The following is a 19,195-nucleotide window of genomic DNA, read 5'->3' as shown; positions in this document are numbered from 1 at the left end:
CTCCATTCCTTCTTTGCTTCCCCTTCCTCTCTTCTGCCCAGAGGACAGGAGACTAAAAGCAAAGACTCAAGGAAAGGAATCCTAAAATGATAGAGCTTTAAAATCTTGTCTTGCTTTCTCTCATTCTGTGTTGTACAAGTGTTAGCGCCAGTCCCAGCACCGCAGATTTGAAAAGGGCGTCGATGGTGATTTTACTCATTCTCCTGGCTGATAAAGCAGCCCCTCAGCAGCATCCCTGCTTTGCTCCCATTCCAACAAAACTTCCTACTCTTTGAAGTGGGCTGTTCCATTGCTGGATGAGTCTGATTGATACAACATTCATCCTTCAGCTGGTCCTATGCCTTCTAGGGTTACCACAAATAAATCTTGTACTCAAGCGACCCGTTAAACAGCGGGAATACAAAAATACTGGCCCAACTACTTGCAGGACCTCCCAGAAATGGTTTTCAATAGGAACAATTTATTTTCCCGTTCCTGCTACAGTTCTGATTTCTGCTGCAACTGTAGAAATATGCCCTCTTCAAGTATACATAAATAATTCCGACCCAACGATAAAATATGCTCTGCGTCAGAGTCTCTTGAACTACATATTACTTAGACTCTACCCTGGGAACAAGTTTAAAACTTTAGGAAAACATTTATTTTCTCTTAGGCCACTATCCATTCTATGAACTAAGACAATGATTTACTAAATAGTATCTCGATGATATGAAAGAGAAAAATTTGATGGTGCCTCTTTCTTTTTCTTTAGAGAAGTACATGTTATAAAAATCCTGGGTCATATGATATGTTTTTCCAAAGCAAGGGACTGGAAGAGCATGAAAGTGAATATTTTACACTATGCTAAGAAAAGAACCAGAAGGCGTAAGGCAGAGGACACAAACAGGACCTAAATGACATGATGGGGTTTTTGACCTTTAATGTTGTCTACATTCACGAGCTGAAAAAGTTATATGCTTACTTTTCCGTGTCCTTTACTGGAGAAAATCTTTAGGTAACACTGTGAGTTCTATTGTTTTATGGAATATTAAAACTTCAATGAGTCAATCATCACCTCTAAGCAGATAACCTACAAATCTACATCTCCTGCCCTGACCTCCAGTCTCTGCTAAATACATCCACATGAAAACCTCAAGGCACCCGAGTCTGAGTATGTTCAGAACTAAACTCATCCGCCCTCCCTACAAAACCAATAGGCTGAGGAACACTGCTAAACGTGGCAGAGGAGTCTTGAAAACCAAAGAGGGGAACAAATGGACACAAGCATTAAAAACCTCAACAGTATAGAACTGTTTTATGTGTAAAGTATTAGCTCTATCTACTACTGAATTTGTGGTTGCATTATTTTTGTTATAAGAGATGTGAGCATGAAAAGAATACCAGTGTTCCTATAAAGTTACATACATAAAAATGAAATGTTGATGAATTAAATTTTAATGTGAAAGTCTGAGGTAGTTCACTATTTAAGGGGCTCAGCTGTTGGTGTATTATTTTATCCGCATTTATTCATGTATTCAATAAATATTTATTGCGTGCCCCTATGTGGAGGGCTTCGTTTTATGTGATGAGCTGAGCAGACAGGGCTCCTGACCTCAAGGAGTTTACAGATTTTTTAGAAGTTTAGTTGTTTTTTCCTAATGGAATGATCCAAGAGACTGTGTGTTGGAATTTCAGGAGGGTTTACAACCCAGATCTGTCAATGAAGACATGTTAAATTGGGAGGGAGACTTGGAAAGGATAGGACCTGATAGGGAGACCTATCAAGTTCATTTAATGCCAAATATCCAGCACCCTTCTGCTACTAATGGAACCCACTTTAAATGTACCTCTCCACAAAGGAATATTCACAATCTCTGTATCTAGTTCCTGACAGCAGTAGCAATATTACCTCCCATATTTAGAGTGCCTACCACGTGCCATTCTCAGAACTATCTCAAAACAATCCACTACAGAAGAGAAAACTAGGGCTTTGAGAGGCTAACTTGCCCAGGGTAGTGTAACCATTAAAGGTAACACTAGGGAGTCCAACCCAGGTTCAGTCTTAACTCCACAGCTTATTCCCTTTAATTACCACAGTCTACTAGCTCCCCAAGAAAGCAATTATTGCAGTTAAGCTCCTCTTACTTAATGTAACTCTCAACTTCCTTATGGCTTCTTTTTGAATACATATACATTTTGTAATACATTTTCCATTATAAAAGTTAAGATTGGTCTATAAGAGATGTTTCTTTTCCATATAAACTGCAGAAACAGCTTCTGGCAAGTAGCCATTATAAATAAACCTTTAAAATTAGACTAGATTTCAAATGATACATGGATGTATTGGACAGTTTTAAGAGTGCAGGTGAATGTAAATAAAACTGTGGGAGGAGAGAAACTATGAAATTATAAACAAGGAAGGAAATAGGCTTTTTCTTCTTTAATATATTTTCCACAACATTAAGTACTGATCTGTATCTCTCGCTCTGTTGACTATATCTTTTAATAGTGCATCCCAAGAACACAGTTGGGTAAATGACAGTGTCCTTCTTAGTGGGGGGAAAGCGGTAGCAATATTATTTAAAATACGATCTCTAAACACAATCTATCAAATGTAATATCAATACAAATATCAATAAATACTATTTATCACAGTATTAACCCTAGCCCTTCCTAGAAATGCTTTCACTATACCATGCTGTCGTGTTACACTCTCAGCTCGCATTGGAAGGTTGCTTTGTGAACCAAGATATGACATCCACTTCGTCTGCAATACAAATGTTGCTCTGACCCTTGACCCGTTACATAATGTCATCAACTTAATAATCCCTTTGAAAAAGTTGTTTTAAATGTACTACTTGGGCATGTCAAAGATCAGCAGAAGGAACTATAGAATTCCCTCCTTCCTGAGAGCGAAACCTCTATTCTTTCCCTTGTTGCTCTGGGTACTTGGCAGCTCAAGCCAAAATTAAGCCGAAATTTTGGTAGCTAAGAGGAATATCCAGTTTGAGCCCTAATTTTATATTTCCATTTTAGTAATCTTATTATTATATGTTTGACTATAAACCATCAAATCCTTTTTGAATGAGGTTTGATGTAAGTTAAAAACCTAACCTACCTCAGTCCTAGAGTTTAACCATCAGCTTGGTCTGAAATCAGATGACACAGAATTAGTCTAGATCCATGGGTCAGCAAATGTTTTCTGTAAAGGGCCCAATAATAAATATTTTAGGCCTTAAGAGCCATACAGTTTCTGTTGCAACTATTCAACTCTGCTGTTGTAGAACAAAAAAGCCAAAGACAGTACAAAAACAAATGCGTGGCTGTGTTCCAATCAAACTTTGTTTACAGAAACAGGCGTTTGCCCAGACTTGGCCAGTGGGCCATGGTTTGCCAACCCCTGGCAAGAAAATTTCTATGGTCTTTCACTTTCTGTATTTCTTCAAAAACCATTCCATGTAAAACCCCCAAGTTACAAAAACAAGAGCAATTTGAAACCATAAGAGTGACTCCAATTCTGTAGCTTTGATAGCAGTTGGCATTTGTTTTTCACATTGACTATATAATACACCTAATTTAAAAGTGCAGGATGTACGCAGGAGTGGACAGAAAATTGCTAAATATGCTCTACTCTTCAAGTATACATAAATAATTCTGATCTAATGATAAAGTCCATTGAATCAGAGTCTCCTGAGTCACACCCTTCTTGGATGTTGCCATGGGAATAGGTTAAGAACTTTTTTGGAAAACACCTACTCTTTTAGGCCACTATACTATTCCATGTACTACAGCACTGATTTACTAAATACTATCTAGATACTAGGAAAGGGAAGAATTGGTTGGTCCTTCCAATCTTTTCCTTTAGAGAATTACATGTTCTTACAAATGCAGGGACATAAGATATATTTTTCCAAAGAAGGGTATTGAAGGACCATAAATGTATATGTTTTACATTCTGCTAAGTTTTGGAGGCATAAATCTGTAAAGACAATTGTCCTCTTACTGTTCTCAAAATCAGCTTAAAGTAAAAATGCTGCTAAATAACTATACCAATAAATATTAAGTAGTTCAATGGCATTGTAGCAAGCAGACTTTTGTATCGTTTTATTCCCAAAATTAACTTTAAACATTGCTATTCTTTGAACCAATAGTATATCCCTTAGGACGATGCCCCCCAAACTAGGTTACATGTCAGAATTACCTGTGTCTGTTTTTAACATATAAATTTCTGGGTCCCACTACCAGACTACTGAATGAGAAAAATATCAGTGAGGCTTTACTTTGTTTCTTCCCAGAACTCTGATGCGTGTGGACAAAGTGATTAAATTCTCACTACATACTCTTGTGAAGTAAAAATTCATTACTGCGTTTAACAGATAAGAGAACTAGAACTCAGAGTACTGAACTTGCTTAAGGTCAAGTATACACAGCCTTAGAGTCGTTCTGGTTAGAGCCACCAATTTCTGTTATATCAGAATGGAATTAAGTGGGGGAAAACATAATGCCCATATTTGAATTTAAAACCCAAGACTGGTTACTTTTCCTTTCAATAAATGTTTACTAAATTAGTGGGAAAATTAAATACAATATGAAGCCCAAATGTAACAGATTATACTTAATCGTAGGATGTTGCCTGCCTGGACTAGCACCCTTTAATTTTTTCTAATTTTTATCCATTTCTGGCCTTAAATGGTAAAAAAAAAAAGTGGCCCCATGCTGAAAAAAGGCCACCTGTGCTTCAAAGGATGGCACAAAAAAGAGATCAACAGAAATGATGGGGGTCAAGTCAAAAGAGGATTGGAAAGCAGGTGGAATAAATGAGTAGAATAGGGAAAATGCATTTTATATTTATTTTCCTAGGACTAAAAATGTATTTTATATATGTGTCAAATCTGCACCTGAGTCCTTTTGTACTTTGTGGGAGTGCCTATTTTGCTTTAATGTAATATTTTCAAATTTCAGGTTAGCAAACAGCAATGGTGAAAAGAAAGATAGGTGGGGTAAGTCTCCAGATCATTCTGAATTGCTTCCACTTTCCCCAAGCTGCTCAACATGGGGAGATGAAGTTTAAATGTGCCAATATAGCATCCCACTTTCTGCTGCTGTACACATAGTAAAATAAGCATGGGGTGGATACATGGAACTAAAGAAAAAAAATTTTTACAAGAATCAAACCTCTAGAAAATATTTTTGAGAGTAAGTGCTTCAATTCAAATGTAATTTGTAGATTAAATGTGTGGCCATGGAAAATAAGCTGCAATAAAAAAGTGGCTTTTTTTTCTGTAGGTTAGATAATCAGGGACATGTTAGATGACGGTCATAGAACTTATTTTATCTCAGGTATTCAATGCATATGCTCTCACAGTGAAAACTACAAAATCAAATGAAGAACCAAAAATCAATTTCCCATACTTGTGAAATTGCTACCCTTTCTTGAGGCTGATCCAGGAAAATTATCTTACTATACAAAGTAAAAGAATACCCAGAAAGAGGCATGGATATCTTCAAAGCTGAGGAAATGTGGGGAAAGGGAGCCAAATCAGTATTTACACTGACAAATTCTGGTGACACCATCTAGTTATCTTGTGCTACGGGCCCAGCAGCTCCCTTTGCTGCCAGATTCTATTGCCTTCAGGCTCTCTTTGCACTTTCTTGGTATTTGGAAGCTGCAAAGTCATCCTCCTTTTTCTTGTAAAACTGACTCAAGGACATCAAGGGAGAGAAGAGCCATACTCCTTGTTTTGCAACTGGAGAAAACTGAAAATTGGAATTGAAGTTGAAATGCACAGATAATCCAAGTTGTGCCTATACACAGTCAGTAGCAGCACCAAGGAGACAGAAGAACATAGGAATTTCAGACAATAGTGTTGTGTTATCAGGGCTGATGCTTTGCAGGATTCCAGGAGCACAGCTTATGTTGCACAAAGGCGGTGGTTATACAGTCAAGCACCTGGTTCAGCGATGGGCTAAAATAATTTATGGGATGAGAGGAAGACTAAACGTTTTACATCTTTCCTTAATACCAACAACAGCTATTCTGATCAATGGTTTTCTGACAATATCATTTATGGATGTTCCAGAACTTTAGATTGGTCCTTCTTAATAGAACCAACCCCAGTGAGGTTTGTAAACTTGGTTTCCAGCTGCTTTGATATTCCAGAGCATTCAACTTCCCTTTTGTTTTTCTTGTTTGTTTCCAAAAGCTCTAGATTTCCATACTTCTCCTGGGGGCAGGGACCAGCAAATGGCATTCCTGAAGACCTGTGCTAATGACCTCTGCACATTTTTAAGAACTTTCTTTTCATCAAAGTGGATCTCTTGGGGCTTTCTTCATGAATAGAGAATACAGAATACAACATGTCACATGGTTAGTTACTCAAGAAATGTCAGCTGTTACTGTTATTGCCCTTTTTGACCCTCATCACCTACTCAACTTTTTTTCAAATAACTTGTTTACAAACTTGTCTCTTATTTTTCACTTCAAATGATAGAAATAAAAAGTACTTGACTAGTGATGGCGTGTGAGATAAATATCTATACTTCTTTTGCATTTAGAACCAATCTGTGAATCACATTTAAGCTGGCTGTTAAGCTGCTTGTTAGCTAAGCAGCTTATAACTTTACCGCCAACATGGTAAAAGGTGGTGAAGAGTAATCATGGCTACATGTCCCCCAGCCTCTTTCACTGACCAGCATAAACCAGCACTTTAAAGAGCAAGGGGGGACCTAACTGATGAGCAAGCGCTACGAGGATGTCAAGATGGCTGAAAGTGAAAGGACAAATGAAAATTATAGTGGCACCGGGATCTGACTTTTTCTCCCTAAGGAAACCATCATGGAGATCAGCAGTGGATTCAGATTGCTTTTCCTCCCCTCCCTTTTGATAAAAAGGAAAACGGATACACTGTGTTGTCGTAAAGAGAAAAATCTGATTGGCTCATGGAGAATGAGTGCTATACATCCTGGTAGCTCTAATAATGATAGATTAGTGCAGGATAAGGGGCCAAAAGAGGGAGTGGGCAACACGGAGGTGAAGAGGGTGAGCACAGAAGTGAGAGTTGGAACACAGGGGTTCAAATCCTGCCCTTCCATCACCCCAGGTTTAAGATACAAGGTGAGTCACTGCACCTCTCTAAGCCTCAGTTTCCTCTTCTGGAATTGGGGAAGGAATGAATATTTCTTAATCTTAGGGCACTCAGGGGCCTTCAGTGAGGATTAAATGAGGCCATGAATACAGAATACAACATGTCACATGGTTAGTTACTCAAGAAATGTCAGCTGTTACTGTTATTGCCCTTTTTGACCCTCATCACCTACTCAACTTTTTTTCAAATAACTTGTTTACAAACTTGTCTCTTATTTTTCACTTCAAATGATAGAAATAAAAAGTACTTGACTAGTGATGGCGTGTGAGATAAATATCTATACTTCTTTTGCATTTAGAACCAATCTGTGAATCACATTTAAGCTGGCTTCTTGAAACAATTTCCAGCACATTCTGCTTGCAGTCAGATGAAGTGGCAATTTTCTTAAAATATTGAGCAGTTTGGTGCTGGGCAGAACATGTATTTGGGCTCATAAACATAAACATGTTTTACATAGCATTTAAAGATGAACTATGCAGCTCCAAAATGCTACAAAAATATAAACAAAATAATTTCAGGAATACAGAAATGTAGCTAAATGAAGATGGAGAGGAAGCAGAAAAGGAGCCAAGTTTTCTATGATGCAAGAAAGTTGATCACGGGTAAAACTTGGTTCTTGTGAATTTTTTTAGAGGAAGATAGTAGCACATTTCAGGAAGTATTTAAATTAGAAGACAAGCAACTTTGGCAATTACTTCTGACTCTGACCTTTTTCTAGTAGCCCCAGCCCAGGGTCGGCACCGAGCCTTTCTTCAGTGATGACAACCGCATAGTGATGCTGAGTGAGAATGCGCTGGTGGAGCTGAAGCTCCCTTTTGCTGGAGGAAGGAGGCCTGTAGAGAACGGCCTTTCTGCCATGGCTGCCGAAGTGGATCTCAATTGACTCTTCGATCTACAGAAAGAAAGAAAGCATAAAAATTCAGGGAGAAAAGGGAGCACGTTTCCCTTGAAGGAGATCATTAATGCAAATCGGGGGCCATTCAGAAAGTTGTCTTTTAAGTTTTTCTCTGTAAATGAATGACAGATTCTCTGAAAGGCTGACCAGGACAAAGACAACCTCATCTGCGAGAACTGAAGGTGAACTGTATTTTTCTCATTACTCCAGAAGGATGAAAATTTCAGGCCATTAAAATATAGAGTTCCTGGAGGAATACCGTGGCATGGAAATACCGAGCTCAACTCTGGCTGAAAAATAGAAATTAATAGCAACACTTTTCATCTGCATTGTGCTTTTCTGTAGTAGTTCCAACTGCCTTATCTTTTAACAGTTCTTTTAGGTAAACACATTAGAGGAAATAGACTTAGGGAGGATGGATTTTGCACCGGAAGGACAGGGGAGTACAGCTGAGAAGCAATCCCAGAGCTCTCTGGAGACGCACAACGCTACTGCTTCTCTCCATCAGGACGCAGCAAAATTTGAATGCATCTCAGTGAGGCAGAATGGAACTTCGTGTGAGAAGGGGCGGGTATCACTTAAGTATCATACTTTTAGGTTCTTCCTTCAGTGGTTTATTGCTCCTCCAAAGAAATATTCTTCTTTCTCACGCTGATGTTTGAAATACCATTAACAAGAGGGAAGTTTTGGGACTTCCCTGGTGGCACAGTGATTATGAATCTGCCTGCCAATGCAGGGGACACAAGTTCGAGCCCTGGTCTGGGAAGATCACACATGCCGCGGAGCAACTAAGCCCACAAGCCACAACTACTAAGCCCACACGCCTAGAGCCCGTGCTCCACAATAAGAGAAGCCAGCACAATGAGAAGCACGTGCACCACAACGAAGAGTGGCCCTCACTCGCCGCAACTAGAGAAGGCCCGCATGTAGCGACAAAGACCCAACGCAGCCAAAAATAAATAAAAATTTATTTTTAAAAAAAGAGGGAAGTTTTGAATTGGCAAGTAGAAAGAATACTGACATTGAAATTCATTATACAGTTTAATGGCGGATACTATGTGTTTTCCAGAAAATCTGTGACTAAACCTTGATAAAGTAGACATTTTTTACTACTGGAAGGAGTGATGAAAGTGGATGGGGGTTAGAGAAAAAAAATGGGAGACGCCAAAGAAGAGGAGACAAAGGGGTTGGAGAAGGCAGATGAGGGGGAAGAGGTGAAACATGAAATTGGGAAGCCATGTTACTTTTGGTGGCAGCTCTGAATCAAACTGTCCATTTCAATGATCTAAGACACATTTTGTACCCTGTCTTTTCACTCCTTAAATTTCTTCATTATTTCCCATTACTGACCGAAACAATTCCACATCTTTATCAAGGAATGTAGGCCATTTGAACTTAGATCCCATCTTCCTTCTCTGGTCATGCTGTACTCTTAGTCATTTCCATTCCTGATCCCATTCTGCTCCTTCATACAGACTCCACTGTGCCTTCAACCGATAATTCCTTCCTCTCTCTCCATTCTTCTGCTTAGCAAACTCCAAATCAAACAGTACCTCTTTGGAAAAATTTCACTGAAATACATCCTTCCATCAGCACTCATGAAATTGTGTCTCTCCCTGATGTGAGTTCCCTAACAGGCAGCCTGCATTGTCCCTGTGTCTCTAGTACACATCGTACATACTTAATAAATGAAGATATCTAGTAAATGAATGGACCGTAATGCTCTATCAAGATCTGATCTTTGAATATACATATGGAAAGAAGAAACAGTTTTAGCTTGTAAACCCTTTGAGGGCAGGAACCATATCCTATTTTCATTGCATACAAATGATGGCTATCTGAAAATTCATAGACAAAGCATGGTGTAGTGCAGAAGGACCCAAACTCTGCAGCCAGGCTGCCAGCTTCGAATCCCCTGGTTCCACCAGCACTAATCATGTGACCTTGGACAGTACCTTCTTCCTAAGGCTGCTGTGAGGATTAAGGACTTAATATTTGTAAAGTGCTTAGAACTGTGCCTGGCATAAAGGAAGTCCTATATATGTGTTTTTAAAATAATCGTATGTCAAAAAGAGCAGAGAGTCAGGAACACTGTTTCTGTATCTGAGCTTTGCCTGACACATGCTAACATAGGTTCTTAATACGTGTGTGATGAATACAAAGGAAAGAAAGAGAACACCAGCTATCACACTTTCTGTGCATGGTACTTTGGGAAAACATGATCAGATATTTTCCATTGCGTTTTATTGATAACGAAACTATTTAAACTCAAGAATTTAACTGCAAACTGGGACATAACTGCAAACTGGGACATAACTCCCCAGCAAATGTTGTAATTGTTCGTAGTGATAAACAATTAAGAAGGAGTATTTGAAACCAACTACTGGTTGAGCCTTTGGACTCAGGAATTAGAGGGAAACAGTAGCCCATAGGAGGCCAAAATAAACAAACATGCATCTAGGTGAAAGGGGAAGACGGATGCTTCCAAACATATCAGTGTCACTCAAGCAAAATGCAGTGTCCAGAATTCCCTTCTCATATTATTTTCTTTCACAATCACAGGATGCCCTTCTCGATTACAGCTGGCTCGGGTACAGCAGTGATTTCACATGAGAAGAGTGTATTTTCAAACTTTAAGTTCTTAGTATTTTGAAAGATATAATCCCTCTTTCCCAACCCCGCCCCCCAAACCATGATCAGTTTAAGTAAAAGCAGCATAGTTCTTACCGGCCTATCTTATAGAGAGCATATTTTTTTTAAAGTGTTAATTACTGGCCATATTTTATCATGACCCTTATAACACACTGAAATTTTAACTCATGTCTCAGACTACAGAGAATAAATAGGAAATGAGTTTGCCTGTCAAATTATGTTGTATTATCCTGACAAATTATGTTGTATTATACAAACTGCCCCTGTCGTAATATTTATAATACCCTGTATCAGCAGAATGGCCCAATACCAAGGGGCGAGAACGATTTTAGCTGGTCCAACAACAGGGGCACGCACTGCATATGTGAAATACAGTTACGTCAACCGCACCAGCAAATGCGGGATTATCAAATGCCTGGAACAGCGCTTTTGGAAATGAGAGCTCCTGATGACTCCTACAAGTTTGAGGGTATCTTTTTAGTGGAAGAATACATTTACCCTGGCTATCACGACAACAATTGAACTTAAGACTTGCGGGTCTGCTGCGGAGAATTTAGAAAAGAATGAGTGTTACTGGATGTTGCACTCTGAACCCCGAGTCACTTCCCTCTCTCCCTTCTTCCTGAGAGATCTGCAGAATAGCCCCTCAGAAATCACTTCACTGGACTACACGAAAGTTGCTTTATAACCAAACACGTTATTTTTATTGGAAGGACTTCAAAATCTGAAGCCTCTATGCCGCCTTAGGATAGAGTGTTGTAATAAACTAGTTGGAGGGTTAGATGCAGCCATGAAAGGAATCAAAAATCTAGATTTGGATTCTGGCTCTGCCAGTCGCATGCTTCATCCACTGGGGAGAGTGATGTAATCTCCCCACATCAGAGTTTTCTCATACATATAGTTGAAGTAGCGAATCCTACTTCATGAGATTGTACGGTGAAATTAAATCAGTTTTCTATATGAAAGTGTCCAACACAGCATCCCACCAATAAATGATGTCAAATATATACAAATAAAATTGAATAAAAATCTATATCATATTGTAACTGCTTTTATGTTAGGAATTCTGTAAGTTTTTCAATTAATATAGTTTGGTCTCTATCATAAAAAGCCTTTCTACAGTAAACTATATGCTTCTATATACCCTGATACATATTTTTCTCTGTTGGGCTTATCATCTTTTAAGGCAAAAATATGATTTCTTTATTATGTTTATTGCCTGTTTTCCCACACCATAAAAGAAGGTAAATGAAAGCATATATTTTTGTCTGTTTTTTTCACTTTTGTTTCCCCAGCCTAAGAATAGTCCTTGGCACATACGGGCACATAATAAATATTCTTTGAATGAATGAATACAAACATCTTTTTTTGCAATATGTAAAAGTCTTTTTTATAAATACTACCATGGAAGATTGGGATAGAAAGTGGTGAAAATTTGCATTAAGAAATTTGTTTCAAATGTAAAATTGATAGCTAGTGGGAAGCAGCCACATAGCACAGGGAGATCAGCTCAGTGCTTTGTGACCACCTAGAGGGGTGGGATAGGGAGGGAGGGAGGGAGGGAGACACAAGAGGGAGGAGATATGGGGATATGTGTATATGTATGGCTGATTCACTTTGTTATAAAGCAGAAACTAATACAACATTGTAGAGCAATTATACTCCTTATTAAAGATGTTAAAAAAATAAAAATAAAGCAATTTGTTTCAGTAGAATAGTGGCAAGAATGACAAAAATAGAGTCAAATACTTGAGCAAAGTAATGAATTTACAGTAAAAAAATTCAATAAAGAGCTATATTATAAAGGCAGTATATTTCTCAGTTACTATTAACAAGTCTTTACCAAGACTTACCACAAAAGCAAGAAATACAGCTCTTGAAAATATAGTAGAGATGAGAAATAAAACTTGTTTTTTTTTCCATACAACAGAAAGATTTTTTTTTCTGGATTTATTAAAGTAGCCATGAATTTATGACACTTTTTGATGCTCAAATACAAATCACATAGTAGACCTCATATGTGTGTCATATACAACTAAAAGTCAAGTTTCCATGCTGTCTAGATTTTTGGCATTTTAGAAATATTATAGAGTCTATCATAGTGAATTACAGTTTAATTTTTCCACTACGAGAATAGAGAATTTTTTTCCATTGGCAAGATGTACACTTATTTTAGAGAATTCAAGGAATAAAATGGATGGAGTTTTCCAGGATGCATATCCGATACATTTTCTACTTAAACACTATTTATAATTGTAGGACAGTTTAGGAACTGCAGGTTCCCTGGATATGCAAACAGAGCCTCGGAGAATGTTCCCTACTTAAATGAACATTTAATGACCCGCGGCCTGCATCTCACAGCTGACTCAGCTGAACCTTGAGCCCATCATGGAACGATCACACATTTCTCAGAACTACTCCATGACAACTGAGCACCCTCTGAATGTACCCCCAAACTGTACTTTGGGGCTATTCCAACACCCAACATCCAATGTAAGGCAAATTTACCCATCTGTGGCTCTATGTAAGTTCTAAACAAAAGCAATAAAGTTTCAATATTAAAGAGTATCCACAATATAGCTTTGATGAAATGGCACCCATTTAAATAGCTATTGCCAAAACTCATCTTCACCTATTCCGCAATCTAATTTTCCCTTTGACACTCTTCACAATTTATAGTTACAGATTGCTTGTTTACTGTCTGCCCTTCCTACAAGTCTATACGTTTCATGAGGGCCTAGACTTCTCTGCTTTGGTCATTGTTGTACACACAGCCTACTGCCAGGTTCTAAATAAGAGTGAATGGGAGGATGAATGAGCAAATGAATAAATGCTAAATGCAAACTATGAGTTCATTACTTGCAAATATATGCATGCCCTTTCATTATTTTAATCACTGTCAGGTAAAAAAATCCACTAGAAAGTCTCAGTGGAGGCTTCGACATCTGCATCTCAAGTCATAAGATATCCATGACCTCTTTATGCCTAATGACTCTCTCCTCCACTTCACTTCAACCACCCACTCCAATGGCCAAATCTTGCTTGATCTTTGTGGTCCCCCAAATAGTCCCATCTCTGAAATTATAAAATGTGATACTCCATTCTCTGATCACATTCATTTATTTCCAGATCTTCTCATTTATTCCTAATATATCAGTTCTTCAACCACTGGTCTTTCCCCCTAATACCAACTTTCTACTAGCCTCCTTTCACTTTCCTTCTCCGCATCTCAGATTCCAGGATCCAATACTCCCTACCCGGTACATTAAATTCCCTTGCTCCACTGTACGTGCATCACAGTCATATGGCAAAACCTCAAGCATGGACGAGCTGGAGACACAGCATTAAATAAGACAGGCAAGTCTCTGCCCTCACAGAGGTGACAGCCCATCAAGGAAAGCAGACATAAACATCTAGTTATAATAAATGATGACATGCCAGGTAAACTGGGAGGAAGAGGATGCTGTGAAAACTCTGATCTGAGAGAGCCGAGGAAGATCTCCGCAACCCTCCTGACCTGCTCCTGGGCTGGGGTGTTGAGAGCTGCTGAAGAAAAGGGCTCAGTTGGACAGATCCTGGTTGGCAAAGCCAATTCCGTCCTCACACTCCCCAGACCATCCAACTATGCTTCCTGAGTCAATTCTCTCTCACATTCTCCAAAGTGACAAACTTTCCCACTCTCCAGCTACCTCCTTATTTCTACAGATAACAGCCTTCTCCTGACACAGGAAAGTAGCCATCTTACAAGGAAACACACTGAGTTACACTATGTCTGTTTTGGCAAACCTATAGCCTATCAGCACAACCAGCATTTCCTCTTTTCTTCTGATTTCCAGAGAAGAAACCTGTCCACTTCTTATCAATGGTCAATCACTCTGCTTATTCTCCAGACTCCAGACTCCCCCTCCCTCCATGCAACAAACCTCCTCCCAAGTTCCACCCTCAAATCCCTGAGAACTTTCTCCTACTTTTAGCTCCTTCTCCTGGATCCTTACTATCTCCTCCCCCTTCTCTCCCATGGGCTCTTTCTCAACATTTATTCATTTACCTATTTAATATTTTTGAACGCTTTGTATGTGTCAGGCATGGTTCTAGTCTCTAAGAAATACAATAGTGAAGAACCTGGATAAAGTTCTAGCTCTCACTGAGCTTACTTTTTAGTGGGAGGAGCAATAGACAATTAATGGAATCATGAAAGATAAGTTCCTGCAGAGATAAGATATCTGGTCAGGGCAAAGTGTCAAAGATGACCCAGAGGGCTTCCCTGGTGGCACAGTGGTTGAGAGTCCACCTGCCAATGCAGGGGACACAGGTTCATGCCCTGGTCCGGGAAGATCCCACATGCCGCAGAGCGGCTGGGCCCGTGAGCCATGGCCGCTGAGCCTGTGCATCCGGAGCCTGTGCTCTGCAACGGGAGAGGACACAACAGTGAGAGGCCCGTGTACCGCAAAAAAAAAAAAAGATGACCCAGATGGTCATGCTGCTGTTGCTTGCATGTGTTATGAATGTTGTGTATGAAAGGCAATGAGAGAAGAAAGATAATTCTTGGACAGAGAGAAAAGATAAGAAGAGGTATTAAAACAGAAGCCCTTGAAGGTCAGCAGCAGAGGTACTTTTTATTGTGAGTGGTAAATACGGTCAGGTAGGCAACAAGAAATAATTGGCAATGAAGATAAAAGTGGAGGTAATGCAACATGACTTATTATCTTGTTAAGTAGCTGGTAGGAAACCAAAACCTAGTTAGCAGTAGAGAATTTAAAAGCCATGTCATGGAAGCAAACTAAATGTCCATCAACAGACAAATGGATAAAGGTGTGATACATATATACAATGGAATATAACTCAGCCATAAAAAGGAACAAAATTGGGTCATTTGTAGAGACGTGGATGGACCTAGAGACCATCATATAGAGTGAAGTAAGTCAGAAAGAGGAAAACAAATATCATATATTAACACATATATGTGGAATCTAGAAAAATGGTACAGATGAACCGGTTTGCAAGGCAGAAATAGAGACACAGTTGTAGAGAACATATGGACACAAAGAGGGGAAAGCAGGGGGATGGGGGAGTAGGGGGATGAACTGGGAGATTGGGATTGACATGTATAAACTAATATGTATAAAATAGATAACTAATAAGAACCTGCTGTATATAAAATAAATAAATACAATTAAATTTTAAAAAATAAATTAAATGAAGCTATAATTGCAAAAAAAAAAAAAGGTTGGTCACTTTATGCTGGTCTTTCTACCTAGGTACAACTTTGATGAACTTTGATGCCGTTTACAAAAAAACCATAGTAGGGAAGAGGTGGATAAGGAAAACTAGACTTACTAAGATAAAGTGAGGATGATTTCTTGTTTTCTTGGTTTTCTGGATGGATGGGTACCATAATAGAATTTCAGAAGACCAGAGTTCTACTACCTAAATCACAGGATTTCCTAAGAACTATATGTCATGGTTCCCACAATGCAGAAAATAAGCTTTGTTGTTTTTTTGGGTTTTTTTAATGGAAGCATTCAGTGACCTGGGTGACCATGCCACAAGAGGGAGACCTGAGATCTGTCTTAAGGAGGCATCTAATGGCACTGGGGGAACACTGGGCAGCAGAGCACTGCGAGGAGAGGTCAGTGAGTAAACAAAAAGGGGGCAGGGTCCAACCCTCAAAACAATGACCACCATTGAGGATACGACATAAACTAGTTAGAACCAACTAGGTCCAAGATGGCGGACAAGTCGACTTCCCTTGAGCCTCAATAGACGCTCATTGTAATACATCAGCTAAATGACACACCCCCAGGCACCATGACAGTTCCGAGGCCAACCATAAAAGGCCAAAAAGTGGGCTGTGGTCCAATTCTTGGCAGTTTCCACCCCTTCCCCAAAATACTGTAGTTGAAATAATCCTCCCACTCATTAGCCTATGAAATTACCCACCCCTATAAAAACCGACAACCCCATACCCTGGGGCCTCTTGTCTTCCAAAATGGCCCACACTCTGTCTATGGAGTGTGTATCTCCCTGAATAGACCTTCATTCACTTTACTCTGGCTCGCTCTTGAATCTTTTCCTGTGCGAAGCCAAGAACCCACATTTGGCGGCTGTCCCAGGGACTTGCCTGAGTCCTGGGATGTGACGATCCTCTTGAGCCCTACCTTCCTTCCTGCAACAGAAGGAGAGGCAGCAACAGGACAGTCGCACCTCACAGTGTGAGGGAGAGGTCAGCTACAGAGGATGAAAATATTCCAGAAGTGGGGTGAAAAGTCCCAAAGAAAGGATGTGCTGTGAAGATCTTAAGTAAACAGAGAGAGAGTCTGTAAGCCTGACACATGAGAAGCAGAGAGGGGGGCACAAAAGAGGAAAACAGAAGAGAACAGCAGGACAGAGCCTGACCCGGCCATCCTAAGCTAGAAAAGATTTAATGAGAAAAAACATCAAATTGCCTTAGTCCACTGGGAACATCTGAAACACTGAGACTTAAGAGATATAGTATGATTTTTGCTCATCAGAAGAGACTTCCACTCCATCTATAAAGTATGAAGCATATAACCTGATGGTAAACCATGAGAATGCCTTGGCCGTCTCTGTCTAATGCACTTCTCTGCCCTCCCAACTCAGAACCACACTGCGCCTTTCTAAGAGGGATGCGTAGTATAGAGCCTGTGTAGCCAGAGGAAGGAGAAGAGGAATGCCCGGAGAAGAGCAACTTTCAAGACAGGAAAAAAAAAAAAAAAGAAAACAAGGCCACTTCTCAGCTCTTCAAACCCCAGCCAATGCACAGACAGGCTGGGTGTAGCTTCAATTGTGTGCTGTTCATTCCTTCCCCAGGCTGACCCGCACACAGAGCAGGAATCTTGGAGACAGTGAGAAACTGAAAACAAACCAAGAACACAAGAACAGGGGTTTCTCCTGGAGTCCCTATCTGGAGTCTGCTGCTGTGATTGCTTGCTTCCAAAGGCCTGCAGTTGCTGACTGCCTATCTTACTTACCTCCCTGAAGTGCTCATCCATTTCAACCAACAAGGAGGAGCTTAGATTGCCTCTCTGCTTCTCCCAAAGTTTTGTTCCTCTTTTCTAGCTGTTTTGAAAGTCATAGGAAGCATCTTTTTCAGCTTCCTCTGGAGGCTCTTCCTCCAACAAATTCAAGACGCCTTTCCTTGAGGTGCCACCCACGATGCACAGCTGTGGGCCATCGGTTTACTATTTGCTCTAACCTTACAGACATAACAAAACTCAGCTGAGATTACAAAAACACAGGACTAGCTGGGAGATGGTGGTCATGATAGCGTCCTTCGAGACATCTTGAAGAATTAGATAAAGCTTTAAATGAGATCAGAAGAGAATGTAAATTACTTTTTCTTTTGGCACAGATGATTTTACTTTCTATTTTGGATCAAATAAAAACCACTCTAAGTGTCCCTCTTTTGCCTCTTCTCCTTCCTTCTGCTTTCCTCTTTCTCTACAATTCTTTCCCATTCTCAGGCTTCTATTAATCCGACACTTAATCACATAGAGCTTCAGAGGAGGAAGACATTTGCTTTCCATCCTCAAACCCTGATAGCGTTTGCTGGTCTTAGAGTAACAGCTCCCCAGCCCCCTGAATCTTATCACAGTGTCAGCAGTAGTTAAAGGACATCCGTAAAAATATAACAAAATATAAAATCAGCAATTCCCAATTATGAAATACCAAGCAGAGGACAAGGAGAGACCTTGTTCTTTTGAAAAATGTTAAAATAATAGCAAGTCTCTGTCCCCCATGCCAAAACAAGGAGTTAATTCTGCAATTCAGTCTTAAAATAGAAGTCCATACAAAGGCAATGTAACAGAAAGGAAAGAACACTGGGGTCATTACAACAATATCAATACCTAAGCAGCATACAATCTACCAAACAGTTTAATGGATGCCAGAGACCCTGAATCTAAGTCAGAGTCTTTGCCAGCAACACCCCAAGGACTTCTGAATCATGAGTTTCCATTCTACTTCCCACCCCACTTCCCCATTCATTGTCTGCTGACACCACTTAAGCTCCACTAGGTGTACTTCCCTTTCCTCATCTGCAAATGAACATCAACCTCCCATCCTACTTTTCTCGATGTTGTAAGGATCAAAGGAGACTCAAACAGTGAAATAAAATCTTTAGAAAATGTACAACCCCTCATAAATGTAAGGCGTATTTAAATATCTCTTAAAAAGTGATCACATTGGGACTTCCCTGGTGGTCCAGCAGTTAAGACTCTTGTGCTTTCACTGCAGGGGGCATGGGTTTGATCCCTGGTTGGGGAACTAAGATCCCGTGGCCAAAAAAAAGCAATGGCATAAATATCACTTAAAAAATGATAGCATAGGGCTTCCCTGGTGGCGCAGTGGTTGGGAGTCCGCCTGCCGAGGCAGGGGACACGGGTTCATGCCCTGGTCCAGGAGGATCCCACATGCTGCGGAGTGGCTGGGCCCGTGAGCCATGGCCGCTGAGCCTGCACATCCGGAGCCTGTGCTCTGCAACGGGAGAGGCCACAACAGTGAG

The 19,195-nt window shown here is 40.0% G+C and overlaps 1 protein-coding gene across 3 annotated transcripts in view; it reads right to left on the bottom strand.

Annotated features, from left to right (window-relative positions):
- Nucleotides 1–19,195, bottom strand: part of CPED1 (cadherin like and PC-esterase domain containing 1) — a 304,458-nt gene that overhangs the window by 265,543 nt on the left and 19,720 nt on the right. For all 3 annotated transcript variants that reach the window (XM_060108389.1, XM_060108390.1, XM_060108391.1), the window contains exon 2: nucleotides 7,833–8,016. In XM_060108389.1, coding sequence (XP_059964372.1) covers nucleotides 7,833–8,016 — 184 coding nt within the window. The remainder of the gene's footprint in view (nucleotides 1–7,832; nucleotides 8,017–19,195) is intronic.

This window comes from Mesoplodon densirostris, chromosome 9 (genome assembly GCF_025265405.1).
Source record: "Mesoplodon densirostris isolate mMesDen1 chromosome 9, mMesDen1 primary haplotype, whole genome shotgun sequence".
Taxonomy (NCBI): domain Eukaryota; kingdom Metazoa; phylum Chordata; class Mammalia; order Artiodactyla; family Ziphiidae; genus Mesoplodon; species Mesoplodon densirostris.
This window is presented reverse-complemented; position numbering and strand designations above follow the sequence as displayed.